Consider the following 10,219-nt stretch of genomic DNA (forward strand, 5'->3'; position numbering starts at 1 on the left):
CCCGAACAACTAAATGATTTTGAGTTCTCTTATATTTTAGATTAATATTGTATAGCTCTAAGGTTTCTCAAATTTTGGAAAAGTTGAGGAGAAGACATAGTGTCTTATCAAAGAGTGAAGTTTGCTTTCTTTTGACATTCAACTCTCTTTGTTTTTCTCTCTCTCTGTTCTGCCCTGCATGTCTTTCACCTCAACTCACAACAATATTTGTTAAAATTCATATTATTTTTTCCCTGTTATTGTTTTGGTGTTTAGTTTTTGGCCAATTGTGAACTGAGTAAACTCATTTTGTGATTGAGAAAAGAGAATATGTATCTTTACCACATCCCTTAGGAGGAGTGAAAAATCACCTCTTTTTTCTGGGTTGTGTGCAATTATGAAAATGCATACATGAAATGCTTAGAGGTGATTTCCTGAAAATGTATATTTTTCTAGAGTAATACACAGTTATGCTTGTTTTTGTTCGTCCAAGAGTTTATCATCTAAGGACATCTTTTTGGTCATTGTTCGTATACTGTATTTATATGTTTATTTTCTAATCAGAAAGATATATTTTGTATTTGTAGGTTTAGGAGCATGTTTTGCTTCAACCAGAAAAGATAGAAAGGATGGGTCAAAAGTAGCTTCAAGCAGATGCATTTGTTTCTACGGATACTAATTGTAATGATGGCAAAGATACATCAAGAATTTGTTTCTAGTTGATCGACTGTAATTTGATGTTATAGGATTTCGATAGTTTTTTTTTTTTTTGTACTTTTATGATATATAAATTTACTTTCATCCATGTCGTTGTCTATTTTTTCTATTCTATTTTTATACTTTGTGATTCAAGGTATTACAGGTAGATGGATTAGTAAAAAAGACCTTTCAAGATTTGTCAATAAATGTAGAAAGCTTTATGAAATAATTTTTGAAGGATGTATAATTGTTGATAAATAAGTTCTTATGAAGGTTTTAAAATATTTGAAAATAGCATTATAAGCATTTAAAAATAATGAAAACCTTCGAAAAAACTATTTAACAATAAATAATTATCGATAAATAATTTGACAATTATCGAAGACATATGACTTTCGAAAAATAATGATTTTCGAATTAAGTAAATTTTTGAAAAAGTTTTTTTCAATGGGATCTATTTCAACATTTTTCAAATGTTAGATAGGCTTTGAAAAAAGGTGTATCGAAGGTTTATTAAAGGTTTTTTCGGAATGCCTTTTGAATGCATTCAGACGGAAAGGCTGACATAGATGTTATGGGTGGCATTTTTTTTTGTAAGATTAATATCTTGTTTGATAATCATTTGATTTATTATTTTTTTTAAAAATAAGTCTATATCATCCACATTTCTTATAATGACTTGCTTCTTTCTTAAATATAATAGTTGAATTCTTAGTCAAATTCTAAAAACAAAAACAACTATTTGAAAGCTACATTTTTGTAGTTTTCAAAATTTATTTTAGTTACTTAAACCATTGATAAAAAATAGATAACTAGAAAGAAATTTTGAGGTGGAAGTAATGCCTATAAACTTAATTTTTAAAAATAAAAACAAAAAATAAATTGGTTATCAAACCAAGTGTAAATTAAAACTAAAATAAAAGTGTAGGATGAATAGTGATGTTTTAACCTTTTATAAATTTTATATTTATATAATTCATGTGTTGATAACCTCGTGAATCAAAATTAATATCATTAAATATACAAATTGATTTTAAAATTGTAATTCTAAAAGAAAATTGACGAGCGTCGTCATTGCATTGCCAGTAGATGTTGGTTTCCCACTTGTGTTCTTTTCACTAAAAATGTTGCTCCGTTTAATTCTAATTTTTAAAGAAATTCACCCAATTCCTCTCCCTCTTCACAAACAATTTCAAACATATATTATATTTCTAAGATTCTGTTGGTAATTATTTATTTTTTAATTTTTTATTCATAAAAATTAAATCTATAGACACGACTTCCATTTCTATATTCCTTTTTTTTTTATTTACTTTTAATCAATAGTTTAAAAAACCAAACTAAATTTTGAGAACTAAAAAAGATAACTTTTAAAAGCTTGTTTTTGTTTTTAAAATTTGGCTAAGAATTATACCATTATACTTAATAAAGATGCAAATCATTGTAAGAAATAGAGAGAAAATAGACTTAATTTTCAAAAAATCAAAACAAAAAACAGAATGATTGCGAAACGAGGTCGAACTGATTCAAAAAAGTTGGTACAATGAGCGATGAACAATGGTATATTGTCAAGAATTTTTGTTCATCTATCCTACATTCAACCATATAAACTAAAAAGATAAGTCAAGTAAATGTGACGGTTGTTGGTGCATAATTCTCGCCAGGCTGCTCCTTTTTTTGTTATTGGCCCTTGGTTCGAATACTTGATTCGAGCTAACTTATAAAAGAACCGCACTGATGTGATTTCATGAGTATATTTTCTTAGTTTGACTAAGTTCACAGATTATTACACCTTAAGGTAGTAGAATGTGACTATTTATAGAATCCATGGTGTAATATAGACATGTGTAATGTTGATGGTGTCTGTGTATCGATGTGGTTGTCAATGTTACATGATTTTGATCGGTGAGTTTAGCTCTATTATTATCCTTTTGGTAAAATTGCATAGACTCAACTAGAATACCAACTCAAGACTCAAGATCACATCTTTTCATTTTGGATCTAAATAACCTACTTGTGGACCCGTGTCTTGTCTTGAATATCCTTCGATAACGGTCATATTGAATAATTTTTCTTCCCTCTCATAAATGAATGAGGAAATGGGTATCTTAGAATTAATTTGATGCCCCCATATAGAAGCTAAGGATATAGAGAAACTTCCACAAGCAAGAGTCCAAGATAAGGCATGTGTAAAAAAGTTTTAAGAGAGAAGTATTTGTTTAAAATAAAGGCCATCTATGGCTACTACTTCACTGGAATTTTCCAATTTCCCAAGTTTGACCATCTCATGGGAACTCCCCTCCACTAGTTCATATCAACCAACTGCTCCATAATTCTATACAAAATTACTTCACTTTTCCGATCACAACACCTCAATAATATACAATATGTGACATAAAATGGTATTTGAACAAGAGAGATTTGAATTCCAAAAATTTTCTTATTTTAATTCAAGTTAATGTTCATATATAGTTTTTCACTTAAAAGGTTACTTTTTGGCTTTTTTAGAGTTATAAACACATTATAACAAAGCCATACTTGAAACAACTACTTTTTTTTTTCAAGGTGTATGTGACAAATCATATCATTGTCTATGACTGTGATTGCTTAATTTTGATTACAATAAATTACCATTAAGCATAATTTCCTACTAATTATGGGGTGAACAAGAAAATATCTTTTCCAATCACTTTATTTCTAATCATTTTCTTGATAAATACATAGTGAGGTGTTATATTAACATTTTAACTCCTCCAATTTCTCTCCATTTACTTTTTTCATTGAATTATATAAGAGCATACAAAATTCAATTTTTGTTATAATGGAGCTAATTTGTACATTTAAACTACTAACTTTAAGAAGGAATCACGTGTCTATTATCAATTTTAAGAGCTATAATTAAGTCGAGGTTGATAACATATGAAAATATTATTAACGTATTCAATCTATTGAAATGACACTCAATGATGGAACAAACACTTTGCGGGCCAACAAAATTTGAGTTTTTATGGAGAATTTGAAATGGATCTTATCACTACTCATAGCATATGATTATCGTCCATGAGAGAAGATGGACAAAAAGATTGAATATAAGGAAAAACATTTTGGGTGTGTCATTGAAAAAAAAAAAAGAAGTGGGTGTGAAACATCATTGAATAGGGACTCAAGTTAGAGGTTATGATTGACACACCCAAATACAAATATAATTAATTAGAGGAAGATTTTTTTTATTTGATTTTTTTTTTAAAGGGAAATTGGAAGTGGATGTCCAAATAAGCAAGGCAAGCAAAATGAGAATGGAGATCTTTGTCTGATGAACACAAATGGGATATGTAAATGAGTTATTGAGGTCCCCTCTTTAATTTCCCTTTTCCTCTTTGATTGAAATTTCAAAATTCCACAAATATTATCTTTGCTTTCAAAATTCCACAAGTATTATGTTTGCTTTCAAAAGCGTGCATGTTGGGTTTCTTTCATATTTGCCAGTTTGTATTTTCTTGTCTGCTGCTTGCCCTTCCTCTCCTGCCCCTTTCTTCTCAATAGGACCCCATAAATCATAATTCTCTCTCTCCCTTCAAAATACAGCAACTCGAAATGGTATTAAACTTCTGTCGACATATGATGTTTCAAACCATCTTTCTATCTATCAAAATGATATTAATTATATTAGAGGTAAAATAGTACTTTTTCCTAATTAATATCGTTAAAATTTAGGAAATGTACATAATAAGAAATAAAATGTAACTAATGTAAATATAATATATATAATAAATCCATTAATTTGTTTGAATTTAAATATTTTTAAAAATCTTAATCGATATCAACATTTTATTAACACTTTTCTTGAATTTTTTTATAAAATTAAGACTTCAACGCTTTAAACCTTGATATCCGTTTAGCCACATAAAAATTAAAATATTATAAAAAATTGTCATGCGACAAGTTATGGTTGAGCCACATACTATGTCGTAATAAACAAGTGCAACCTAGTCTTGCATGAAATATTTTTTCTTTTAAAATATTTTTTCTTTGTTTCTCACTTTCTCACTTTCGTTAATTTAAATATCTCTGAACTTTCAATGTTATGATATCTAGTAGATAACTTTATATTTTAAGGGAATTGTTTTGAGTATCAAATTTTGATTATATCTTAACATCTATGTCATTAACCTTTTAAATAATGTAAATATGGTAAAATATGTTAAAAATAATATAGATGACTAAAAATTACGTTACTTGATTTTTTTTCTATTCCAAAACTACTCTCATCTAATTCAATATGAAAACTGGCAAAATAATTTGAGGGAGTATATAAAATTCACATATTTGACAAATGAAGACATCTCACCATCTTTATGAGATACAAGATTTGAAATACATAATTTACTCAAGAAAATTTCATATTTCTTTGATATAAGTATATCTTCTACTTGGAAAATCTCCCTCTCTTGTATGTAAAAAGCTGAATGATGAGATAATGTTATTAATTGAATGTATATATAATATTTTAATCTCTAAAATCTATGGGAAAAAAAAACTAATCTTAAGTCTTATTTCATGAATAATCAAACAAGTATAGATTTTAAAGAGATGTGTATGAGAGAGAGAGAGAGAGAGAGAGAGTTAATATTAAAAGTGAAATATTCCCCTAAAACCAAAGCAAATTTAATATATAAGAAAACAAGAGAAGTGGTGAGGGAATAATGATGGAATGTTAGGGGAAATGAGAAAATCCCTTGGTTTACTACAAAATCCATTTGTTCCTTACCCCATATTACTTTCCCTTTAATTCTCTCTTCCCCTTGTAACAGGCTGAGCTGCCCACCACATGGCCCTCTCAAACACCTTTTTTGTTTTGAATAACCCTTATGCTCTTCTCTTAATCCCCTCCTTGAGAATAAAGTGATTTTTTTTTAAAGGACACCCCCACATGTTACTCTCTTTTGTCCCCTTGCTCTTGGAATTATCACCAATTCATGCCTAAAAGGAATACTTCCCATTTAGAAAGAAAGATATAGTTTTTGTACCAACCCCTTCAATATTTCCCTTCCCCTATTTCAAAATAGGGCTTTTTTAGATGTCCACAAAAGTCATCTAAATTATAACCATCAATAATGCAATTACTATTTATTACTCACTAACCCCCTTCTTTGCATGTTTTGGCCCCATTCCCCATCTCTCTCAATTTCCTTTTCTTTTCTACCAAACCCACACCCCTTATTATTATTATCACAACCTTTGGCCTTTGGGTCTTATATTATTTTTCTACCTAAGTAATATGTTTAATCCCCACAAACCCTACCTAAACTCAAATCTAAATACATATCAATTTTTACCAATAACCCCATTTTAATAATTTCCCACTCTATCTACCTTAGCTCGATTTTTATCGCTTTTACTTTAATGCGCGTGTCTATGTTAGTACATTGATTGATATGGTTCATTTTTCTTCAAACAAATCTTATAATTTTACTTAATTATTATTTTAGTTCTATCTTATCCAAAATAAAAAATTTACATGGTTTAGTGACTAAGATATATTAACCTTTGGAGTACTTTATGATGTGGAGATTAAAAAAAAAAAAAGTACCAAGTTTGCTAATAAAAATGAATTAAATATAATCCCCTAAGTTGTAAACTCAATAGTGATTTAACATAGATGTTGATATAATATAATATATTTTTGAGTTTAACTAGATACTTTGATCAAAATATTATAGATTTTGTGGAAAGCTTTTTCTTAAAACAACCAGACAGTGAAAGAAAACGTTGAAGGGGTTTGGGGGTTAAAGTGGAAGTGGTGAAGTGGTGGGATTATGGTTTTAGATGCTTTACATTGGGCATTGAGCACTCTAGGGATTCCCTCTGTATATATTTGGTTTTACTTTTACTTCAACATAAAGCAAAATGTTACTGCAGTCAAATGGTAAGCCAAAATAATAATAATAATAATAATAAAAATAAAAATACTAGCATTTGACACATCATTTTGAACATTTGGATACATTCTAAACTATACTCATCTTTTAACGACTCAATCTAACTACATAAAAGAAATAACTCAAAAAATATTTAACCAAAAAAAGAAAAACAAATTATAGTTAAATGACGGAAAAATAGATGCAGCTCAGGATACACTTAAATATTTTTCCTCATTAATGAAATGATATATTATTTTATTTGGTATGTACATCTACCACTATTCTTAAATATTGATTAAATTATAAATTTGGTCCTTATCATTTGGAGAAAGTTATAATTTAGAGTCTGTCTAGATTAATTTGAGAAAAAAATTATTTTTCAAAAAACTCATTTTTATTTAAACACTTTTGATAAAAAGTGATTAAAATACACTTGAAAAGTTACTTTGAGTGATTGTCAAACACTCCAATTCCTTTCAAACTGAATAAATTTATAAATTAAACACTTGAAAATATATTTCAAACACACACTCTCTATGATTTTAAAAATTAGGATTTTGTCCATATAGTTTGATACAACTTCATAAATAGTTTTTAATTTGAAAAAATTTCCATAAATAGTATCCTACCATAGGAATTATTTATGAGTCACATGGTTTTAAAATCACAAGGGCTAATTTCTAATTATAAATTATAAGATTAAGGTATAGTACGTAAAATTTTTCTTACTACCCCAATACAAAATAGGAAAAAGAAATTAAATGATCTAGTCTCTCTCACACACATTCCCCTTTTTCTTTTCTTGAACCTCTAAAGATTCATCTGTAATATTCTTGAAACTTTATTACCCCTCCTTTTTTTTTATTATTGGATTTCTGAATGTTTCTCTACATTCTTTCACTGTTCTGATCAGACACAAAGAAAGAAAAAGTGAAGAGAGAGAGAGAGAGTATAGGTTTGGTTTAAAAAAGTTTAGATCCACACAGCATGTGAAATTCTCATTAAATTATATGTATATATATAAATGATCAAATTAATCCCTTGAAATCCTCTGCCCAATCTCACTCCTCTTAAGTCATAACATTTTCAACCCCTAAGGACAGTCAGAGAGAGAAAGAGTCTCAAATATAATCTTCATCACCTACTCTTTGTCTGTTTACACTTTGTTTCTCTAACAAAATTCCCCTCTGAGAAAAGAGAGATCCAAAACCAAAATAATGCTGGGAAACTGTGAGAAAATGCTTCTCATTTCTTCATCTCCTAACCAATGGCCTCAAGTAAGTCAATTCTTCTCTCTCTCTCTCCCTCTCTCTCAAATTATTACAGCAAATAAAAACTGACCACACCCCATCTTTGTTTTGTTGGTTTCTCTTTGGAATTGGAATAATATGTGTATGTATTAATTCTCACAACCCTTTTTCTTCCTCTTTTCTTTTGATATAGATGATGAAGAATAATAATCATCCAACCAATTTAGATCATGATCATCAAAAGGGTTTGAATCTTATAGGCTCATCTTCTGGAATAATAATGGACAACAACAAACAATTACCAACATCACAAGATCAAAAGACTCAACAAAAACAACAACAACAAGAACAACTCAGATGTCCTCGTTGTGATTCTTCCAACACCAAATTTTGTTACTACAACAACTACAGCTTGTCTCAGCCTCGCCACTTTTGCAAGGCTTGTAAGCGTTACTGGACTCGTGGCGGCACGTTGAGGAACGTCCCCGTCGGTGGTGGTTGTCGGAAAAACAAGCGTCTCAAAAGACCTACTACTGCCTCTGCCACCGCCACCATTACGCATTCCTCGTCGTCCCCCGCCCCGACCGCCCCGGATTCGACATCTTCATCTTCAACTTCCTGTAACACTAACCCACTTCATAATATCTTTTATGGCTCCACCTCTGATCTGAACCTTCCATTTTCCGGGTATGATCATCATCATCATCTTCAAACTCATTTAAATGCTCTTGGTTTAGGGTTTTCTTCTCCAAATATTGATCATAGGGACTTTAATCTTAATGGGTTCAATTCAAGTTCACTCCTTTCAGGCTATTCTAGTCTATTTGGTAATAACAACAATAACCCATCTTCTAATTCAACCTCTATTTCTTCGTTGCTTGCTTCTAAGTTTGATCCAAATCTTTTTGGAAACCTAGCTTCTTCTCAACCGTTTGATGATCATGTGATGGGATCTAACGGTGGAAATCAACTAGGGTTGAATGTGAAAGATGTGAAATTGGAAGATGGGATGCAGAGGTTAAATTGGGAGGATGATGATCAACAACAAAATCATCAGACAGATGAAATTGTTGCTCAATCTAATGATCATAATTCTCTTTTTGGTAATAATAATTGGACCTCTCAAAATTGGCATCATGATCCACCAAATCTTGCTTCTTCTATCACTTCTTCCCTCATCTAGGGAGAAAGAATTTTAATTTAAAAGAAAAAACCCCACTTTCTTGATATCTTCACTAGATTTTAGAATTTCTTCCTTTTTTTTTTCTCTCTACTTTGTTGTGAAGTTTAATGGGTCTCATTTGGTTCTTAAGGAAAAAAAAAAAGAAAAAGAAAAAAAGAAAAATAGAAAGAGCAAACTTTGGGGATCGGAGTGTTCATGTCAGCAGCAAGAAGTAGGAATTCAAATTGAAAAGTTTGTGAATTTTTCATTTTCATTTCCGTCTGGATTTTGCGCCGAGAGGAACCTCGATCCCTTTAGCTCAATTGACATACCATATGTGTTAAGAATTAAAAAATCTGTCGTTTGAATCTCTCATTCCGATCATCATTAATCAATCTTCCACGCAAGAGATTCTGTTGAAGCTTAGCTCTTTTGAAACTTTCAGATTTGGAGGGTAGAAGTTGTCATTTTTTTCCCTTTTCTTTAACTTTCCTCTTTTATTTAATTTCAGTAAGTTGGGTTTTATTTTGTTTTTTTGTTGCATTGTAAATATGGGGGAAAAAGAAAAAAAAAATCTACTTGATTTACACTATTTCAGCTAGGTTTGTGGGGTTTTAGTGGGGGCTGGTATATGTTGCACTTCCTCAATGAAAGATTAGATGAGGAAAGAACTTGACTTTTTTTTTTTGGGGTAATTTTTCAACTTTTGTTAATTTGGTGGGGCTGGGTATAATGATGTTGATGTCATGGTATAGAGAAAAGGGGGAGATTTGGGTCTTTGGAAAACCTTTGTATTATTAATCAGTTTAAATTCAGCTCATCATATGGTTTGATCTGAAATTCTTTGTCCCTTATTATTATTTTCTTGCTTTGCAATATTTTGTTGGATGATTTAATTATATTATGGTTCATGTTGTTATTGGATGGAAATACTTTGGATTTAATTTGAATATATCTAGGTTAGTTTGAGGAAATATTTACATAAAGGTGTAGAGAATTCAAAGTAATTACAATTACATCATGGAAATTCTACTATTTTTAGAGGAATGTAGAGTGTAGCCATATTAGTGATGGAATATCAATTATTAAACCATAGTTGCGGCTAAAGTTAAACTAGATCTATAGTAATAATTACAATTATTATTATAATAATAATTTTCAATAAGTTTGTAGTTGTTAAAAGTCATATAAATTGCACTATGAATGAG

The 10,219-nt window shown here is 29.8% G+C and overlaps 1 protein-coding gene across 1 annotated transcript; it reads left to right on the forward strand.

Moving 5' to 3' along the window:
- The first annotated feature begins 7,574 nt into the window (after positions 1 to 7,574).
- LOC120083880 (dof zinc finger protein DOF1.4-like) lies at positions 7,575 to 9,851 on the forward strand. Its single transcript, XM_039039786.1, has 2 exons — positions 7,575 to 7,876; positions 8,043 to 9,851. Exons 1-2 carry the CDS (start codon positions 7,817 to 7,819, stop codon positions 9,030 to 9,032), a joined length of 1,050 nt encoding a protein of 349 aa, XP_038895714.1. The 5' UTR covers positions 7,575 to 7,816; the 3' UTR covers positions 9,033 to 9,851.
- The last annotated feature ends 368 nt before the right edge of the window (positions 9,852 to 10,219 follow it).

This window comes from Benincasa hispida, chromosome 8 (assembly GCF_009727055.1).
Source record: "Benincasa hispida cultivar B227 chromosome 8, ASM972705v1, whole genome shotgun sequence".
Classification (NCBI taxonomy): domain Eukaryota; kingdom Viridiplantae; phylum Streptophyta; class Magnoliopsida; order Cucurbitales; family Cucurbitaceae; genus Benincasa; species Benincasa hispida.